General features: G+C 41.7%; 2 protein-coding genes across 2 annotated transcripts in view; one reads left to right on the forward strand and one right to left on the reverse strand.

The window, feature by feature from the left end:
• Positions 1-554: 554 nt before the first annotated feature.
• On the reverse strand, positions 555-13517 carry LOC129538084 (translation machinery-associated protein 7). Its single transcript, XM_055398053.2, has 2 exons — positions 12796-13517; positions 555-628 (listed from the first exon to the last, which is right to left on the reverse strand). The coding sequence occupies exons 1-2, from the start codon at positions 13080-13082 to the stop codon at positions 592-594; spliced, it is 324 nt and encodes a 107-aa protein (XP_055254028.2). The 5' UTR covers positions 13083-13517; the 3' UTR covers positions 555-591.
• Positions 13518-13772: 255 nt separating this feature from the next.
• The window catches only part of UBXN4 (UBX domain protein 4), a 31194-nt gene continuing 22831 nt past the window's right edge, over positions 13773-22135 (forward strand). Inside the window, exons 1-2 of the mRNA XM_055397574.2 lie at positions 13773-14005; positions 20528-20630. Of these exons, the coding sequence (XP_055253549.1) occupies positions 13924-14005; positions 20528-20630 (185 nt within the window). The 5' untranslated portion in view covers positions 13773-13923. The remainder of the gene's footprint in view (positions 14006-20527; positions 20631-22135) is intronic.

Raw genomic sequence — 22135 nt, forward strand, 5'->3', positions numbered from 1 at the left:
CAAAATAGCAGCTAGGATGACTCTTCTCAGCTTCACTTTTGCTCAGAAAAGCTGCACCCCAACATAGATGTGTTCTGGACATGGGATCTTGGGCTCCACCAGCCACATTCACATCCAGAAAAATCTGATCAGGAAGAGAACAGGCGAGGAGGCAGGCTGTACATAGAATTCCTCGTTGCAGTTGGATTGTTTCTGTGTGCAATCCCAGGAGATTTCAAAGCTGCTCAGTCTTATCCTCCTGAGGGTTTGTAAGCAAATAACCTTGAATTACTTTTCTGTTTAAACTGGCTATTGTGGATTCTTCTGTCTGCACCACTGTTATCTTCTACCTACCAGGACATAACATTTGGGATTTCTGTTTCCTTGAATCCTATGCATGCTTCACCCATAAAGGTTTATGTGGTTATTCAAGTCCACTGAGATAAAAATAACATCTGATGCTTATTGAACACTTGTATGTAGACACCATTCTGTTTATAGCACTTAAATTTATAAAAAAAAAAAAAAAAACAACCCAACTCAAGGCAGTTGAAGTAACCAAGGGAATTTATTGGCTCAGGTATGGCTGGATCCAGGGACTCTGCAATATCATCAGGATAAACTGTCTTCATCCATGGGCTCTTCTATCCTGCAATATAACATAGTGTGACTTATTTGGTTTTGATTATATACTATCAAGTACTGTTGGTTATCTTCTCATGTAAACATTTGATCCCAATTCCTGGAGCTGTGCTATCCAGACTTATAACTACATGCCACATGTAGATAGTAAATTTAATTAAATTATTGAATAAATTAATTAAAATAGAAATTCAGTTCTTCAGTTGCACTAGCCACATTCCAAATGTTCAGTAGCCACATGACTTCACTCTCCAAAATATTTTATGACCTCCCAGGTCTTGGATGCTTTGACCCTTGCCTGTCTACATCTCTGGACTTACCTGGCACTGGCCCTCTCCGTTTCTAGGTTCTATTCACACTGGACTTCCCTAAGCCTAAGTTCCTCAAACATGCTATACTCTCTTGTCTCTGGATTCTGTAAAGTGGTGATCTTCTGCTAGATACTGGGATACTCCCCATTTGTGGTCAGTTTTTCAGCAAACTGTGGCAGGAGGTGGATGTCTCTTTTTTGCTGGCATGTGCCAGACTAGGTTTTCCAGGCCTCTGCACCTAGATGCACCGTGATTCCGAGTTTTGGCCAATGAAATTTAAGTAGAAATGATGCATACCCTTCTGTGCTGGACCTCTTCAGTTCAGTTCAGTCATTCAGTCATGTCTGACTCTTTGCGACCCCATGGACTGCAGCATGCCAGGCTTCCGAGTCCATCACCAACTCCCGGAGCTTGCTCAAACTCATGTCCATCGTGTCAGTGATGCCATCCAGCCATCTCATCCTCTGTCATCCCCTTTTCCCCCCGCCTTCAATCTTTCCCAGCATCAGGGTCTTTTCCAAGAAGTCAGTTCCTCGCATCAGGTGACCAAAGTATTGGAGTTTCACCTTCAGCATCAGTCCTTCCAATGAATATTCAGGACTGATTTCCTTTAGGATGGACTGGTTATATCTCCTTGCAGTCCAAGGGACTCTCAAGAGTCATCCAACACCACAGTTCAAAAGTATCAATTCTTTGGTGCTCAACTTTCTTTATGGTCCAACTCGCACATCCATACGTGACTACTGGAAAAACTATAGCTTTCACTAGATGGACCTTTGTTAGCAAAGTAATGTCTTTGCTTTTTAATATGCTGTGGAGAAGGCAATGGCAACCCACTCGAGTACTCTTGCCTGGAGAATCCCATGGGCATAGGAGCCTGGTAGGCTACAGTCCATGGGGTCGCTAAGAGTCGGACATGACTGAATGACTTCACTTTCCCTTTTCACTTTCATGCACTGGAGAAGGAATTGGCAACCCACTCCACTCCAGTGTTCTTGCCTGGAGAATCCAAGGGACAGGGGAGTCTGGTGGGCTGCCGTCTATAGAGTCGCACAGAGTCGGACACGACTGAAGCGACTTAGCAGCAGCAGCTATGTTGTCTATATATATATAGAAGGTATTAGATATATATATATATATATTAGAATATATATTCTAATATATATGTTGTCTAATACCATCTAAACCATCTAAGAGATTCTTCCTGCTCTGGCTAATCAGAGTGGGGGCTAGAAAACATCAATTATCAGTATCACCAGAGAGCTTGATACAAATGCAGAACCTCAGGACTTCCCCAGAGTTCCAGTGTCTAGGACTCCACGCTCCCAATGCAGGGGGCCTGGATTCAATCCCTGGTCTGGGAAGTAGATCCTGCATATGGCAACCAAGGATCCTGTGTGCCCCAGTTGAGATGGGACATGGCCTAAATAAATACACAGTATTTTTAAAAACAAAGCTTAAAAAAAATGCAGAATCTCATATCCAATCCCAGACCAACTTGAATCAGAATCTACATTGGTTTGTTTTTAATAAAATTTCATTTACTTATTTATGTTTGACTGTGCTGGGTCTTCTGGAGAAGGAAATGGCAACCCACTCCAGTGTTCTTGCCTGGAGAATCCCAGGGACGGGGGAGCCTGGTGGGCTTCCGTCTATGGGGTCACACAGAGTCGCACACGACTGAAGTGACTTAGCAGCAGCAGCAGTGCTGGGTCTTCATTGCTTCATGGGGCTTTTCTCTAGTCATGGTGAGTGAGGGCTACTCTCCAGTTGTAATACAGAGGTTTCTCATTACAGTGGCTTCACTTGTTGCACAGCCTGGGCTATAGGGCATGTGATCTTCTTGCAGCATGTTGGCTCAGTAGTTGCAGTTCCCAGGATCATAGCACAGGCTCAGTAGTTACGGCATGCAGACTTAGTTTCTCTGTGGCATGTAGAATCTTCCCTAACCAGGGATTGAAACTGTGACTCCTCCTACATTGGCAGGCAGATTCTTTACCACTGAGTCACCTGGGAAGCCCCAGAATCTACACTTTTAACCTGATTTCCAGGTGATCTGTAAACTTTAAAATTTGCATGTTGGCTGCATATAGAGGGTGTCATAAAGATCTCTGAGATGCCAGGGAAAGGTAGAGCCACTGATGGGAGAATTCAGGAGTTCTTCAAAGAGTAGATGGAGCAAAGCCCCTTACACAACCACCCCCTTCTACCTCTAACATTCATCATGAAGTCAATGAGAAATAACCCTGAAATAACTGAAAATTGTAAGTTATACAAGTTATCCATAAATAACTTGTGGACTGTTTTTGTCCCACATGTAATTTTCCTTCTGCCTGGAACATTTATTCTTCCCACCCTACCCTCCACCTTCTGTTCACTTTGTCTCACAGTTCACATCCCACCTCAAATATTTCTTCCTTCAGATAGCCTGCTCTTCCTCCAGAGCTCCTTAATTCTGTCCTCCAGACTAAGCCACTTCTGCCAGTAATAGCTTTAATAATATCCTGTGCTTACTCTTCAAAGCATTAATCACAGTAGTAATTGTGTAATTGGCCAATTAGTTTCTTAATGTTTTCTATCCATCAATATGTAATCTTCAGGGCAGGAAAAACATCTATGGCTTTGTTACTAATATATCCCCAGCCCCCAACAGTGCCTTTCTCAGTAAATATTTGTCTTATGATTAAATGAAGAAATGAGCCGACGAGTCAAAAGCCTTGAATCCTGAAAGGCATGTATATATATTTTCCTCAAGCATGGTTTTGGCAGGCAGGCAGAAATAATAGCTAACATTTGTTAAAGCAGTTAATTACTATGTGCCAACTACTTGCTAAGCACTTACAAGGGTTCTTATTTAATCATCACAATAGCCCTAAATGGGAAGTTCTATTATTACCTCAGTTTACAGTAAAGTAACTGAAATGTCAGAGAGGTGAGGAAATTTGCCCAAGGTCACAGAGCTAGTGAGTATTGGCTGTATACCTCAATCAGACAGCTGACTCCCAAGTTCATGGGATTAACCACTTAAGTTACTGCCTTAAGACTTGTCAATGTAATGACTGCCATTAAAAAAAATTTTTTTTAACTGAACTATAGATGATTTAAAATGTTGTGTTAATTTCTGCTGTACAGCAAAATGATTCAGTTATACATATATATATATATTCTTTTCCATTATGGTTTATCACAAGATACCAAATATATTTCTCTGTGCTATACAGTAGGACTTTGTTTATCCATTCTATATATAATATTTTGCATCTGCTAATCAGAAACTCACAATCCATCCCTCACCCCACAAACTCTCCCCCTTAGCAACCACAAGTCTGTTGTCTTTGTGTGGACTGCCACTTTTGTCTTATTCACCTGGACCTATAGGAAGAGTCAGAGAGGAGTGCCACCCTATCTTTACTTCTGAAAATTGAATTGTCATGAGTGAAGCTTACAACATATTAAAATATTTCTTCTTTCCTTTTTATATTTTATGTGCTTCCATAATCCTAATACAGTAAATAATCCTCTTCCTGGTCTGTTGTTCAGTTGCTCAGTCATGTCCAACTCTTTGCGACCCCATGGACAGCAGGCTTCCCTGCCCTTCACCGTCTCCTGGAGCCTGTTCAAACTCATGTCCTTTGAGTCCATGATGCCATACAACCCTCCCCTTCTCCTGCCTTCAATCTTTCCCATCACCAGGGTCTTTTCTAATGAATCAACTCTAGCCATTAGGTGCCCAAAATACTGGAGCTTCAGAATCAGTCCTTCCAATGAATGTTCAGGATTCATTTCCTTTAGGAATGACTGGTTTGAGCTCCTTGCAGTCCAAGGGACTCTCAAGAGTCTTCTCCAACACCACGATTCAAAGGCATCAATTCTTTGATGCTCAGCCTTCTCTACAGTCCAACTCTCACATCCATACATGACTACTGGAAAAACCATAGCTTTGACAAGATGGACCTTTGTCAGCAAAGTAATGTCTCTGCTTTTTAATATGCTGTCTAGGTTTGTCATAGCTTTTCTTCCAAGGAGCAAGCATCTTTTAATTTCGTGACTGCAGTCACCATTTGCAGTGATTTGGAAGCCCAAGAAAATAAAGTCTGTCACTGTTTCCATATCTATTTGCCATGAAGTGATGGGACCAAATGCCATGATCTTCATTTTTTGAGTGTTGAGTTTTAAGCCAACTTTTTCACTCTTCTCTTTAACCTTCATCAAGAGTCTCTTTAGCTCCTCTTGGCTTTCTGCCATAAGGGTGGTGTCATCTGCATATCTGAGGTTATTGATATCTCTCCTGGCAATCTTGATTCCAGCTTAGGCTTCATCCAGGCAAGCATTTCGCATGATATACTCTGCATTTCAGTTCAGTTCAGTCGCTCAGTCATGTCCGACTCTTTGCGACCCCATGAATCACAACACGCCAGGCCTCCCTGTCCATCACCAACTCCCGGAGTTCACTCAAACTCATGTCCACAGAGTCGGTGATGCCATCCAGCCATCTCATTCTCTGTTGTCCCCTTCTCCTCCCGTCCCCAATCTTTCCCAGCATCAGAGTCTTTTCCAGTGAGTCAACTCGTCGCATGAGGTGGCCAAAGTATTGGAGTTTCAGCTTTAGCATCAGTCCTTCCAATGAACACCCAGGATTGATCTCCTTTAGAATGGACTGGTTGGATCTCCTTGCAGTCCAAGGGACTCTCAAGAGTCTTCTCCAGCACCACAGTTCAAAAGCATCAATTCTTCGATGATCAGCTTTCTTCACAGTCCAACTCTCACATCCATACATGACCATGGGAAAAACCATAGCCTTGACTAGACGGACCTTTGTTGGCAATGTCTCTGCTTTTTAATATACTGTCTAGGTTGGTCATAACTTTCCTTCCAAGGAGTAAGCGTCTTTTAATTTCATGGCTGTAATCAGTATCCGCAGTGATTTTGGAGCCCAAAAAAATAGTCTGACACTGTTTCCACTGTTTACCCATCTATTTCCCATGAAGTGATAGGGCCAGATGCCACGATCTTTGTTTTCTGAATGTTGAGCAAGTTATTAAATAAACAGGGTGATAATATACAGCCTTGACATACTCCTTTCCCAATTTTGAACAGTCCGTTGTTCCATGTCCGGTTCTAACTGCTGCTTCTTGACCTGCATACAAGTTTTTCAGGAGGTACGTAAGGTGGTCTGGTGTTCCCATCTCTTTAAGAATTTTCCACAGTTTGCTGTGATCCATACAAAAGTTTTAACGTAGTCAGTGAAGCCAAAGTGCGTGTTTTTCTGGAATTCTTTTGCTTTTTCTAGGATCCAATGGATGTTGCAAATTTGATTTCTGTAGATGAATGATTATGCTTTCCATAAGCATTTTACTTTTTTACACTTCCCCTTTTCACTCATGAAAAAGCAAGGGCAGACTGTTTTTTACCTTTACATGTTTTTTTTTAGATTTGTGTTAATATAAAGAGCTTTGCAACATGAAGTCATACAGCCTCCCCTAGTGGAAAACAAGTGAAAATTTCTATGGAACAAATATCCTTTTTTTAAAGCATGATGTGGGATTTTATAGTTCAAGCTTCAGTAAGAAATACACTTTGGGTTTTTTTTCCAAGCAATCATAAAGGACTGGCACCTTTCTACTTTCTTATGAATATCTGAATATACTTGAGTGACCAGAGTTAACAATTCAGTTTGTGATGGGTTTTTATCTGTGCAATTTGAAATAAAAACCGTTGTAGTGGGGAACTTTTGGCCTCACAACACTAATACTCATTCAATCTGCAAAGAACAGAAGGCATTGTGGGGGACAGAAAATTAAGTCGAGTTGCTCCTTCTCATCTTTTGGAGAAAAAAAAAAACATAAACCCAGGAATTTAAATATATATGAAATAAAATGTTCACAAGATAAAATGGCCATGAGAAACTACACTCTTCTTCCAGCTGTGCCACCTTCCCTGACCAATTGTCTTTCAGTTTCTTAACTGGAAGCTGGTCTGAACAGGTTGGTGAAACAGCAGCCAAGGTGGTTTGTTCATGCATGCCTGCACACATTCTGATGCCAACTCAATGTGTTTAGCCAGCAAACTCAGATATCTGTACGCCAGCAAGGAAGTAAATGAGTGGGAGGGGCTGTGGCAAACTAAAATGCACATGACTTTTATAAAATCTTGTGCAAGCACAATAATATTCGGACACCAGTATAGTCCATGAGCTCTAGCACAAGTGCAGGACCGAAGCATTCCAGGATCCCACGTTATCAAGACATGAAGAAAGTCAGTGGTCCCGTGCTGGGTAAAGGGCCGTGGGAACTGTTGGCAAATCTGAAGCAGCAGGTAGTGATACATCACAGAGGAGAGTTGACAGATTCAAGAGGTGGAAGGTGAGCAGATTTATGGTCAGCCAAAGCTGATCGCCGAAGAATTGATGCTTTTGAACTGTGGTGTTGGAGAAGACTCTTGAGAGTCCCTTGGAATGCAAGGAGATCCAACCAGTCCATTCTAAGGGAGATCGATCCTGGGTGTTCATTGGAAGGACTGATGCTGAAGCTGAAACTGCAATACTTTGGCCACCTCATGTGACGAGCTGACTCACTGGAAAAAACTCTGATGCTGAGAAGGGTTGGGGGCGGGAGGAGAAAGGGACGACAGAGAATGAGATGGCTGGATGGCATCACCGACTCGATGGACATGAGTTTGAGTGAACTCCGGGAGTTGGTGATGGACAGGGAGGCCTGGCATGCTGTGATTCATGGGGTCGCAAAGAGTCAGACACGACTGAGCGACTGAACTGAACTGAACTGGGAAGGGTCCCCATCTCAGCCCAGAATCACTGTGAACCACCTATCTTTTGATGGCTTGAAGATGGACTTTGAGAATTCACACTGGAGTCAAGTCTTTGGTCAAGCTGTCATAGGGGGAGGTTCTTCCAATGGTCGTAGACACACCAGCTGAAACTTTGCCTTCCTCCTCACTGTCTCTGGACCTGGGAACAGGCCTGGTATCTACAATCCCTCAGAGAGGAGCTCATTGCAATAAAGCCCACTCTTTTTGCACCAAAGAAGCCCATAAATCCCTGGCGTCCAAGATGAGGTGGGGTGTTGGGAAGGAAAACAAGATATAACTCATTTCATAGTTTGCCTGCTGTACACCAGTAAACTTCTGTTTTATGGGTCTGATTGTAAAACTGAGCTGTAGGTTTTCATTAGCAGTTCAGGTTCATTTGAAAAATAGGGCTGTTGCCATTTCCTCCAAAAGACCATCCCTATTCTTCCTTTCCTCTCAATAATACCCTAGACATTGTTCTTTCATTTTACCCAAATCAACACATTATATGTTTATTTATGTTTCTTCCAGTGGCTAGACTTTAAATTTTTTGAGAACAAAAATAGTATCTGTCATCAGTCAACAAATAGTTCTATTCCAAGCACCGGACCTCCAGTCTGTCCCATGTGGGCACTCAAATATGTGTTGGCTGAGAGAAAGAGAATTCCATGCAAGAGGAACCAATAAATAAAAACAGAGATTGGGAGGAACATGGCCTGGACAGTGGATACAATGTTCTGGTTGGCCCAGGGAGCCCAGGTGGGGAAATGCAAGAATGAAGGTTGAAAAAGAAGGTTGGGTGACCTTGAATTAGGCAGTCATTGACACAAAAAGCATCAAGATAACAGATAAACTGAACTCAATCAAAATTAAAACCTGTGTGTTAAAACACATTATTTAAAAAGTGAACAGACAACCCAGTGAATGGGGGAAAATATTTGCAAATTATGTATCTGACAAGGGTCTAACATCCAGAGTATAAAAATTCTCACAACTCAACAGTTAAAAGACAAATAAACCAATCAATTTATGGCAAAACCAAAAAAAAAAAGAAAAAGAAGGTTGGAGTCAAATTGTAGAGGATTTTGAACATTGAGCTACAGAAGTTGTACTTTATTTTTAGAGGTATTACAGAGCCAGTAAAGTTGTTTTCCACTTTTGTTTTGTCGTGCTGTACAGCTTGTGGGATCCTAGTTCCCTGACCTAGGGATCAAACTGGTGCCCCCTGCCTGACGTCCTAACTAACTACTGGACCTCCAGGGAATTCCTGAGCCTGTAAAGAATTTTAAGCTGAACAAAAATGCTAAAGATAATTTTGGGGAAAGTTGGCTATGACATCACTGTATAGGATGGACTGGAGAGAAGTCAGAAAGAGCAGTGAAGAAAGTTGTATGAATCTCTCAAGCAACTGGGGTTCTGTCTTGTGGGGGTTCACAGACTGAGAGAAGACCTGCTTCCAGGAAGTTTATTAGGGAGTAAATTACATCTGTAACAACGTTGGTAGAATGCAGAGGTAACTGAGGCTTAGGATGATCCCAGGGGATGTTACAAGCACCAATATCCAACTTACAGAATAGCCTAACAAGGAGATCCAACCAGTCCATTCTAAAGGAGATCAATCCTGGGTGTTCATTGGAAGGACTGATGCTAAAGCTGAAACTCCAATACTTTGGCCACTTCATGCATCGAGTTGACTCACTGGAAAAGAGTCTGATGCTAGGAAGAATTAGGGGTGGGAGGAGAAGGGGATGACAGAGAATGAGATGGCTGGATGGCATCACCGACTCGATAGACATGAGTTTGAGTGAACTCCGGGAGTTGGTGATGGACAGGGCGGCCTGGTGTGCTGTGATTCATGGGGTCGGACACGACTGAGCGACTGAACTGAACTGATGAGGACAGTTATTCTCTCACAAGATAAGACTTGAGTCATCAGAGATGTGAGTGCTTTCCATATTCCACTCTACCACTCTCAGAGTGTCGGCAACATCATTCCTCTGGTCACAGCAGACCGGGCATTGTTCACACACAACCATATCTAGCAAAGAAGGGTTGCACTTTCTTTCATGTGTCTCTTTTTTTAAGGAAAATTTCTCCTAGAACTACCCCCCGCCCATGTCCCTGATACTTCCCATGAGGTCCTAACTAGCTCCAAAGGGAGGCTGAAAAAAACAATTATCTAGCAGGTCCCCTCAGTGGGGAAACTCTGCCAGCAAAGAACAATGGGGAGCATGGTAGAAGCATGATTGTTGGGTGGGCTATCAGTAGAATTTGCTATATATTTCATACTCCCTCCCATCCTTCTGGGCTTCCCTGGTGGTTCAGACAATAAAGAGCCTGCCTGCAATGCAGGAGACCTGGCTTCATTCTCTGGATCAGGAAGATCCCCTGGAGAAGGGAATGGCAACCTACCCCAGTATTCTTCCCTGGAGAATTCCGAGGACAAGAGGAGCCTGGTAGGGCAACAGTCTGTGGAGTCACAAAGAGTCGGATACAACTAAGCGACTAACACTTTCACTTTCATTTTCCCATCTTCCTAGGGTCCTCTCTCTCTACTAGTCTTTCCAAGACGAGCTCCTTTCCATTAATAATTGTATACAGGCCTCTCCAATCTTTAACAACAAAAAAACCCTCTCAGTCCACATCTCTGTCCAGCTAATGTCCTTTCTTCCTCCTCTTCACATTTACTGACACCCCCTTCTCTAGCTCCTTTCACTCTTCAACCCATTGCCATCTCGCTTCCACACAGAAGAACCCACTGAAACACTTCTTGCTAAGCTGATATTCACTTCCACATTGCTAAAAGCAGTGGATATTCGAAAATCTTATTTAACTGGACACAACAGCAGGCTTCTCACTCCCTTCTCAAAACTCACTCTATCCTGGGCTTCTCTGGTATCACAAGCTCTCATATTCCCCTACCCCACCCCCCACCACACACGCCCTTGCCTCTCTGAGTCTCGGTTACTGGTTTATACTTTTCTACACAATCCTCAATCTGTATTTTGTTTGTTTGAGGTTTTTTTTCCTTGCTGCAATGAGTGGCTTGTGGGATTTTACTTCCCTGACCAGGGATTGAACCCGGGCCTTTGGTAATGAATGTATGGAGTGCTAACCACTGGACTGCCAGGCAATTCCCAAGACCTCAGTCATAACTCTTGTTTTACCTCATTTTATGCACTCTGTGAGAATCTCCTGCAGAGCCTCAGTTATCCCCTCCTGTGCCTGCTTAACACCCCGACTTGCTATCTCTCCAGCACTCCCAATGCATGTCTAATATTGAACTCACATCTTCATGCCCACCTCCCCACCTACCTGCTCTTCCTTCAATGGTCCCTATCAATCACAACCTTCTATATGATTTCTCAAGACAGAAACCAAAGATCTCTTTCTCAAATTCCATAGCCAAAACCTATTGAGTCTACCTCCGAAAACCTCAAAGGTATCCACTTATCCATCTTCCTTATACATGGACAGTGGGTTCTTAACCAGTTTCTTCACATTCAACCATTCCACTTCCACTGCAATCCACCTGAACTGCAGCATACCTGCATATTGAAAACACAAATCTTTTATCTAACTCCTCTGTTTAAAATTCTTCAACAGTTTTCTACAATTCTTAGGAAAATGTCTGCAATCCTTAACATGATGCCCAAGGCCCTGGATGAGTTATCCTGTCAGCCTCATTCACACCATACAGCTCTTTGTATGTTGTAGTCATGCTGAACATTTTTCAGTGCTTCAGAGCTTTCACACTGCTGTTTCCTCTCTGGAATAGTCTTCTCCTTCACAAAGCTAGACTTCTCCTCACATGTCATCTCCTTAGGAAGGCCTTTTCTAACTCTGCTATCCATGTTTGGTCTTCCCTTGTGGCTCAGCTGGTGAAGAATCTGCCTGCAATGCGGGAGACCTGGGTTCAATTTCTGGGTTGAGAAGATCCCCTGAAGAAGGGAAAGGCTACCCATTCCTGTATTCTGGCCTGGAGAATTCCATGGACTATGCAGTCCCGGGGGCTGCAAAGAGTCGGACACAACTGAGCGACTTTCACATCCATGTTTGGTCACATCATTACATTTCTGAAGCACTCAGAATTTCCCTCTTGTGGTATTCATCATCACAGTCACTTACTCAATGCCTGTCTTCCTTTTCAGGCTGTGCAGTCACAAAGGCAGGGGCTTTGTCTGACTGTCTCACCTCCTTATCACTGCCAGGTATAATGCCTAGAGTTCATAGCAGATGTGCAATAAATATTTGATGAATGAGTGAGAGGCTGTGAATGATTCTTCTAATATTTAATTCTAACATTAAAAATAATTAAAGATATTATTCTACTGAAAGGGTCTATATGTTGATCAAATTTTAAGGAAACTAAAGTTGATGTTGCAATCAACTTTAATTCTTCCTGAGGAATGATATCCTCTGTAAATAGCAACAGTCTGTAATCAGCATTATGTTTCAGTTTATAAGAACACTACATAAGAGGCCTGATTGGAAGAAAGCAAATAAAAATCAGAATGCAATCTGCTAGCTATTTTTAGGTTAAATACTTGTAGGAAAGGGGTATTTTCAGATGTAGCCCTTCCTTAATCCTGCAAAGATTGTCAAATGGCTGTGCTGCTGGAGGAGAAATTAAGTGATGTAGGATGTACAATATAATAGACTATGCAACTTTAAATGAACCATAGAAACCTTTAGCCAATAGCTATTAGAGACCGAGTAATTTCATGAAGGTATTAAATTTGGGTCAGTTTTCATTTTAATGGCAACCAACCACAAAGTGCTATATCTTGATAATAGTACTGTGTCATATATCATGGTAAACAAAATTATTCACTTTTGAATTACCATGAACAGTTGCTGGAAAAGAAATCATTATCTGTTCTCTGTTTCTGACTTAACTATTTTTTTTTTACAAAAGTTTATTCTTAAATGTACAATAGGTTCCAAGACAACACTTCATTCTAGCTATAGGTGGCAACAGATATGGCAGGGAATCCAGGTGTTTAAACAGGAATGGAACGAAGGGTCATTATTGCCTCAGGCACACGGAACAGCTTACTTTTTGCCAGATTTCTTAATTCCACCGGTGGCCAGGGGGCCTTTCCCCACGGCCTTTGCTTTTAGCTCCTCTAGTTTCTTCTGCTCCTCCTTCTGCTTTTGCTCGAATGCCTTATTTTCCTCGTCCATCTCCTTGGCTTGCTTCTTGGGCTGCTTCAGGGGCTTCTTGGGCTGCTTCAGTGGCTTCTTGCCACCCTCGGGGCCGGAAGTGGCGCCTGCCGCCCCTTCCCCAGACGCTTCCACCAGAAGGCCTGACTTAACTCTTGAAAGCAGCTGTGGCAACAGCATAGCTAAGTGTTTTGAGGTTTCTAATGATCTCTAACCAACGACCTTACTCAAAGTCTGCGTTCGACCAAAAACTCCCCTCAGGTACATGAGCTGTATGGTATTACAGAAGGACTGTTGTATTTCTTTTCTTCAAGGTCGAGCTGATATATTAAGTTCATTAGAAATCAAAGCCTTGTAGTAAATGCCTACAAAGCCCATTAAGTTTCATACCGAGAGACACCCATCCACAATAACCACTAATCATAATAGAGAATTACATCGTCGCACTAGGCAGAGTTCCATCCGGGGCGAGGATGATTTCCTCTTATTTAAGGTCTCGAAAAGAAGGGCTTCTTCCGATGAGTAGCACCATTTCTCCTTATAGACTGTGAAGTGGCTTTCACGGTCGCCCCCTTAGCCGTACCCGGCAAACCACAATTAACATTTCCTACAATAGTAAAGGGATCAAACCGAGACTACAATTCCCGTCACGCATCGGGAAGGCGCCACCGACGCGATTTAGCGATTAGTCATTCTTCCCTCCGCCTCCTCCCAATTCCGTGACTGCAGCGCTTTGCGGCCTCGCGGGCGCGCGCATGCTCCGACTTGCCAACGAGACAAGGCACGGGGGCGCGCACTTACGCCGACGTGTGGCGTCACGTGTCTCGGGGTGCGCCACTCCTGCGCGCTTGCGCGCGTCCAGTGGGCCGCTGACGGGCTTACGCGCCTGTGCGGAGCCGGAGGCGGGGTGCGGAGCCGCTGGGGCTGCGGGGGCCACGGAGCCAGGCGACGGAGAGGGCGGGGCCGACTCTGGGACCGCGGCGACAACACACCGAGCAAGCGCCTCGGCCCGAGGGCAGCGATGCTGTGGTTTCAGGGCGCCATTCCGGCCGCCATCGCGTCGGCCAAGAGGAGCGGCGCGGTCTTCGTGGTGTTCGTGGCAGGTGAAGGAAGCGAGGGCCCGAGATGTGGCAGGGACACCCCCTCCGGCCTACCTCCAACCCAGGGGCCCCCAGCCTTTCCTCCGGGCGCCGAGAGGCCCGGCTGCCAGTCCCTGGCGCCTCAGCGCCTGCCCCGTCCGTTTGGAGTACACCTGGCCTGGCCCCCACCGCTCGCTTTTCCCGGCCCCACTGCGGGAGGCACGGTCCCGGCCTCGCCCCCCGAACGCGCGGAGCCCCGCCGTCTCCGCTGTGCGGGGCGAGGGGACGGGTCGAGCAGGCCCTAGCCGCCCTGCTTGCTGTCGAGCCTGACTCCGCGCCGCCTGCGGAGTTGGCACCCGCAGACCCCACCGTCGCCTCCTGGCGCCCCCGACGGAGTGCTCCACTTGGGAGAGACCCACTTGGAGAGACTTTAACTCCCGTATAGTTAGTGTGTAGGTGAGGAGAGAGACGGGCCCTAAGACAGACAGTTTTGCTTGTAATTAGTTGTGGACTTTCAGGAAGAAAGCTGTGTCATCGGTAATCCACAAAGAGAAACCACCTGATATTCACTGTTACTGGCTTTCGTGTGTTCCTGAAACGTAAACTTTTGAGGTCTATATATTTTTTTAAATGCCATAGGAGTGGAGAATCTAATATGAAATAATTTGCAAGTGGATTGTTTTTTAACCGTTTGTTTAGAAGTAGACCCACAAGCATTGATTCTTTTGTCTTCCTAGTATCATAGATACAGTTTTAGAATGTGTGCTAACTCATCTATTCTGTGTTGCTCTGGGTTATTTTGCTCCGTATTTTATTAGTGCAGTCCTCTAGATTTACAGTACACTTGTGCCTCTGTGAAGTTTTGCTGATCCTCATTACCTGAACCGAATTAGTATTTGCGACTACCGTTAATTTGAGGTGCATTATTTCAACTATTTGTGTTTAATAACGGTTTGTTCATTATTAGCTAAGGCTTGGAAGGCTCGGTAATAACTCTATAGCTTTATGCACTGTAGTGAAGAGCAAGTTGCTGAAATATGAGTTTCACAACATTAAATTTGAAATTTTGAATTGTTTTACATTATGGTAAAATGTTAACTCATTGCTGTTAATTAGAAGAGCTAGAGTAGTTCAGATTCTTTTATGCTGTTTTTTTAGAGTTATATTTCACATATAACTGCTGTAAACCTGTAAGAAAATAAGTGGATTAAAAAGGAAAGGAAGGGCTTCCCAGGTGGCTCAGTGGTAGAGAATCTGCCTGCCAGTGCTGGAGACACAAGTTCAGTCCTTGATAGTGAAAGATCCCACATGTCACGGAGCAATTAAGCCCACGGGCCACAACTACTGAGCACACTCCCCGCAGCTACTTAAGCTGCCCCCCCCCCGTCCCCCCCCCCCCCCGCCCCGGCCTAGGAGCCCGTGCTGGTCAATAAGAGAAGTCACCCAAGGAGAAGCTTATGCATTGCAACTAGAGAGCCGCCTCCACTCTCCAGGAAAAGAAAAGAAGCCTGAGCCCAGAGCAGCAAGGAAAACTCAGCACTGCCGTAGATAAATAAAATCATAAGAAAAGGGAAAGGAAAACTAATGATCCTGAATATGCTCATTAAGAGTGCAGTAATCGTTGTAACACCATTTTAAGTTGTGTTTTTCACATATACTCTTAATTGATCCTGGACGTTTGTAGAACAGGGTTTATCATGCCCATTTTATCGATTAGGAAACTTAGGTCCACAGCGGCTAAGTGACATACACCAGTATGACAAAAGGAATCTATATCTTTTCTTGACAGATTTTTTTTTTATCAGCTTCCAAAAAATTGTCTTTTTTGTTTCTCCAGAGAAAAAAACAACTGTTGTACAGACAGACCTTAGGTCGTTTTAGAGTTTGTTCCAACCTTTCTGTTCTGTGATCAGGGGTCCAGCCCTCACCTCTGCATTGGAAAAGGACAGGAGGAACTTTTCACCACTGGCCTGCCAGGGAAGTCCCCAGTAGTCATATTTTTAAACAGAAAGCACATTTGATCAGTGTCCAAAGTTCCTTGAAGGCACTCTTGGACTAACCTGTTAATTTGAAAGAAATGCAAGGTTTAATTAACAAACATTTAGAAACCCATTTGGAAACAGTAGCACTAATTATTACAATAGAAAAATAAAGTTATAGGTCTTTGGGGCTTTGTGTCTATGTATAATATGTACCTTCTTCAATTTAAGTTTTTCTGCTGAGCATGTATAATGTACCATATGTTTTTAGAATATCGGTGACTGTTGAATGTTTGCAGGAGGACTCTTAGCAGTCTGTGGAAGGAGTCACTTCCACATCCCTTGACCCATTCAAATACTGTTAGTTTTTCTAGAATTTTAGGAATTTAGTCTCCATGATTGGGTAGAGTGTGTAGACAGTGCAGTCATGAAATTTTAACACTTATAGGTTGTTTAGACCTTTATTCTTTTTTTATTAAATGTATTTATTTAGTTGTGGCATGCAGATTCTTTAGTTGCGGTATGTGGGCTCTAGTTCCCTGACCAGGGATCGAACCTGGGCCCCCTGGATTGGGAGTGTGGAGTCTTAGTCACTGGACCACCAGGGAAGTCCCTAGATCTTTATTCTTGACTTTGAAGAATACAGAACTCATGATTATTTACTGATATAACTCAAACACCTACAACAGAATCTATCATATAGTAATACTTGGAGTACAGCAGGCTCTCAATAAGTATTTTGTAGAATGAATAAGTAAATTTCTGGTATAGAATCTTGGCATGCTTACAAAAATCAGAACTCATGATTTTCTTAGATCTGAGACCCTGACAGTAATGTGCCAACCCACTGGAAAATTTAAAAGGATAGCTTTATAGTTGGAAGGAGTGGTCATAAATGTATACTTTGGTTCATATAGCCACTCAAGTGGGAAACATTTTAGGCAGATTGTTTATATTTTAGTGAAATTTTCATGGATGAATTAAAGAATATGTGGGATTAATGTTAGACTGGAGAGGTTACTACTAGTTAAGTCAAACAACTATTTTCAAAGTATTATAGGTGTGTAAATTGAAAGCAATAAAACTGAAACAGGTTTTGATTCTTTTCTTGGGAATGTGCAATAATTTGAGAAGCATTCTGAAGCAGAGGTTTCTTGTCACTGACTAGACAACTAAACACTGGTCTAGTTGGCTAAAATCTTGACCAATGCTATTTAATGCCTTTTTTGTTTGTTTGTTAAAACAGACTAAAAAGCCATTTGGGTTTAGAACAGTTGAGTTTTTCTCTGTTGAAATTCCTCGTTGTAGGGTCTACAACTGCTTCTGAGTTTGTGCTGCTCTTTTTAAGTGGCTTTACTTTTGGATACTGCTGATACCAAGAATGTAATGTTTTCTCCTGAAATCTTTGGCCCATCTAACTCCACAGCATAGTTCATAATTTGATTAAAAATAAGAAAGATACCAAAGTTGGCAATTAAAAATCTCACCCAGTAGAGCTAAGGTAACTCTTGTTGTGTAATTCCATTCAGTCTTACATCTCTGTTGGTCAGGCAGCTGTTGCTGCCCTCCGCTGAATCATGAGCAGACATCGCTAGTGGAGATGGAGCCCTTGAGAAGCTATCTGCATCGTACAGCTTGGGTGAGGGAGTGAAGAACATCAGCTTCAGAAGTGGCAGGTCTATCCTCCCAGCTGCCTACTTGCCATCCCCATTTGGATGCCTCACAGGACTCTCAAGCCTGAAAGTATTACTGCTTGAATCTGTTCCTCACTTCCTGGTATTCTGCTGCTAAGTAAATGGCACCACCTTATATCCAGTTGGATAAACCCAAGCATGGCAGTCATCTTTGGACTCAACTCTTCAGTCTCATCTTGTTCCCTGGTACCTAGTGTTCACAACACTCCTCACCGTACAGCCCTTTCCCTCCACAGAAACTCCTTCTGCTTAGTGAACTTTTCTGGCTTGTGGCATGGTTTACCTCTTTCTTCCTTTAGGTCTTACCTTAATTATCACCTCAGAGAGGGCTTCCCTGACCAATCTAAAGGGGTCTGTTTTTTCACAGCGTTTCTTACCATAATTATAGTTTACCAAAAAAGTACTTTTTTTAAATTATAAGCTCCTCTGAGGGCATATGCTATCTCATTTGTTTTATATTTAGTTAGCACAGTGCCTAGCACAATATAAATGTGAAGTAAAATAGTGAATGTATGAAAGAAAGAATGAATAAAAATAATCCCTTACACCTCACAGCCTTCTCTAAGTGTATTAAGGATTTTCCTTTGTAGCTATTTTCTAGGTTGATAATCTTGTCATTTACTTGGAATTTTGCATCTCTTGTCACCCCATAGTGTTTGAAGATATGCTCAGAATGATCTCATGGGAAATGATAGTTTTCCTGTCTGCTACTTCAACATCTAGGTGTCTGCTAATGCACATTCTTTTGGTCTTGGTCTGTGCATGCATTCTATCCCTGTCTACTTTTCCATGGCCATAGTTCTCAAGCCCCTTATTACTGAATATTCCTGAATCTCATTTCACAAAAGATGTTTTCAACCGTGTAGCATTAGTCAAGTTTTGTAGACATGCCAAGATTCTATACCAGAAATTTAGTTATTCTTTCTACAAAATACTTATTGAGAGCCTGCTGTACTCCCAAGTATTTACTATATGCTAGATTCTGTTGTAGGTGTTTGAGTTATATCGGTAAATAAGAAGGAAAACAATTCTTGCACTCATGGGGCATGAGTTCTAGTGGAAGGAGACAGACAGCAAACAGTAAACGTGATAATAAGTAAAATAGTCTATTAGAAGGTTATAAGTATTACAGAAAAGAAAGTGGGAAATGAGGAAGCTTTGGAAACATCTGAAGTATGTAATTTTATTTTTGCTGTGCTTTGTGGCTTGTGGGATCTTAGTTCCCAACCAGGGCTCAAACCTGTGCCCCTGCAGTGAAAGTGCCGAGTCCTGACTACTGGACCGCCAGGGAATTCCCTGATGTGACTTTTTAAAGGAAAGATGCTACGTTAAGAGTAGACTGAGCAGGGAGACCAGTTAGGAGGCTATTGTAATCATTATGTGAGAATATGATAGCTTAAGTCAGGGTGGTAGCAGTGACAGTGTTATGACACAGTTATAGTCCAGATATATTTTGGAGATAGCATCAACTGAAGGCAAAAATAACTAAACTTTTGGGTCTGAGAACTGAAAGGATGGTGTTATCAATATCAGATAACTGAGAGGGAGAAGACTAAGGGTAGATTAAATTGAGGAAGGGGAACACACATGGGAAGAAAGCAACTTACAAAAGAGTAGGTATAGAAAGATCTCATTTTTGTAAAGCAAAAAGTGTGATCTGAAAACATAGCTCTGCTAACCTTAGAAATATTTTTCAGTGACTTTAACTCTGGTAAGTTTCCCTTTGCCCATCAATAAATGGTTATGCCAAAATCTAGATGTTACAGGTCTAAAATGGAAATAATCTCTTGATGGGTGTAATTTTTAAAATATTTTGACACTGAGGTATTGCATACGGTATATTAAGTAAAATATATTCAGTGAACAGCTAGATGAATTTTTCCAGATGAATACACTTGCGTACGAGATAAACGTTTCCTATCATATGACATCACTTACGTGGAATCTAAAAAAAATGATACAAATGAATTTAATTACAAAATAGAAATAAACAGAAAATGAATTTATGGTAACCAGGGGGGCGAGGAGGGAAGGGTGGGTAGGGATAGATTGGGATTGACATGTATATGCACTACTGTATTTAAAATAGACAACCAATAAGAACCTACTGTATAGCACAGGGAACTCTGCTCAGTTTTCAATAATAACCTAAATGGGAAAAAGAATAGGTACAGGTATATGTATAATTGAAAAACTTTGCTGTACACCTGAAACTGACACAACATTGTTAATCAAATATATATATATATATATATATACACACACACACACATATATAAACATTTCCAAGACCCTGGAGGCTCCCTTCATCCTCTTTCTCAATCAGTAGTACCTCCACCAAGGTAGCATGCATGCATGCTCAATTCTATCACCATAGATTAGTTTTGGATCAGCAGACCTTTTATAATTGGCATACCTCTAACAAAAGGCAGGTGCAAAACTGCAAACATAATCACACCTGGCTTCTGTCTACCTTGGAGGGATTCTGGAGAATAAGTGGTGTGTGTGTGGAGGACATTAAACTCAATAGAAAGATATTACATAAAGGAAAAGTATTGTACCTTTGTTTTCTAAAATCATATGTACAAAAGCCAAAATAACACATTTCTGCCCATGACTTCTAATTATTGTGATAATATTTGCATCATAATTTGGATGTCTTCATTTAGAAACACTTTGTATAACCTAAAATACCAATATTTTCTTTTTCACTACTTTTTTTTTTAATGTTATCAGTCACTTCATTTATGGAAAAATTCAGTTTTCAAATTTGGTAGAAAATAGTATTTGTGGGTTTACAAGTTCCAGATTTACAGGGAAAGAATCAGCAGATACTGGCCTTATGCTATAAGAATGCTTGACATGTTTTACAGGTGATGATGAGCAGTCTACACAAATGGCTGCAAGTTGGGAAGATGAGAAAGTGACAGAAGCATCTTCAAACAGTTTTGTTGCTATTAAAATCGATACCAAAAGGTTTGTTTATGCTTTACTCTTGCAATTAAAAAAAAAATTTAACCATGGTCTCTGATTGTAATTTATGATTTATACTCTTGGACTGTAAGAATGTTGATTTTTGTCTAAGGCATGTTAAGGGCTTATATTCTGATTGCCATTTTTCAAATTTCTCCTTATATCTTATAGAAAAACTGATAAATTCTTGGTCTACCAAGCAGCTTTGTGATATACACCAATAATGCAAAGGAACTGTGATCCTCAGATTCTAAAAACTTGTGGAAGTATTTGTAAATAATATATTAAATATCGCTGAAAGGTTATAATCACTCTTTTGGATCCTGTTTTTGAAAATGGAGTCATTCAGTAAAAATGAGAGCATTTATAGGCACATCATAGTACCTGATAACCACAAGTCTGTTTCATTTGTGAATGTATCCCTCTTCTCCCATTAAAATTTGTGTGTGTGTGGTGGAAAATTTCAAGCATACACAAAAGTGTTTGAGTAGTGTAATGAACCCTGCCCCCCACCTTGTCAACTACTTTGACAGCTAACCTCTTGGTTAGCCTTGTTTCATCTTTTCCCCCACCCATTTCAACCCCATCCATTTCAACTCATCCCATATAATTTTGAAATAAATCTCAGTCATCATATCATTTCATCTGTCAATATTTTGGTATGTCTCTGAAAGATAAGAATTCTCAATTTTTTAACATAATACTTCAAAAATTCATCTTAATAATATAAAATATCTACCAAGTGTTTACATTTTCAGTTGTTTCGTCGGGTTTTATTATTTAATTTATTACCGTTTGGTTCAGGATCCATAAAGATCTACACATTGTGATGCGTTGATCTCTGTGAGGTCCCTTTTTCTCTGGAGGCTTCTCTTCTGGATCTCCCTCTTTGTCTTTCTCTTTGCAGTCTGTTTTTTTGAGAATCCAGGTGATTTGTTACATAGTTTCCTACAGTATAGGTTTTGTTCCTTGTAGTCCTGTCAGTGTCATTTAGTATATTATTCTGTCCTCCATTTTCTGTAAATTGACAGTTGGATTCAGGTTTTTTTTTCCCACTTAAGACTACTTCTTCGATGGTGGTATGCCTTCCATTCTTCTACGACAGGGTACATAATGCTCTGTTGTTTGTCTTTATGATGTTAGCCACAGCCATCAATGATGAATGCCTGGAAATACTGGCAATTTTAAAGTGGTATTTCTGTTCTTTTGGTATTGATAATATCAAAATGAAAATTACTGTCAACATTAAAATAGAAATTTACCTGTAAGTTTGTAAACTTTTATTAAAAATTTTTTCTTCATTTATAAAACATGCAGCAAATCATAGTACAGTCTGCTTCATAATAGTTACTGAACTATACATTTATTGAGCTATAATTTTTTTTTTTTAAAAGAGTCTGTCATTTCATTGATATTGCCCATTCTCTTCCAGAAGCACCTTTTAGAGTCAGTAATAGCAGGAGGCATGTAGGGGTTTGTTGAGAATGTGGAAGAAATGAGAATCTCAG

Source organism: Moschus berezovskii, chromosome 2, assembly GCF_049115385.1.
Source record: "Moschus berezovskii isolate FMDL1 chromosome 2, NW_MosBer_1.0, whole genome shotgun sequence".
NCBI lineage: Eukaryota > Metazoa > Chordata > Mammalia > Artiodactyla > Moschidae > Moschus > Moschus berezovskii.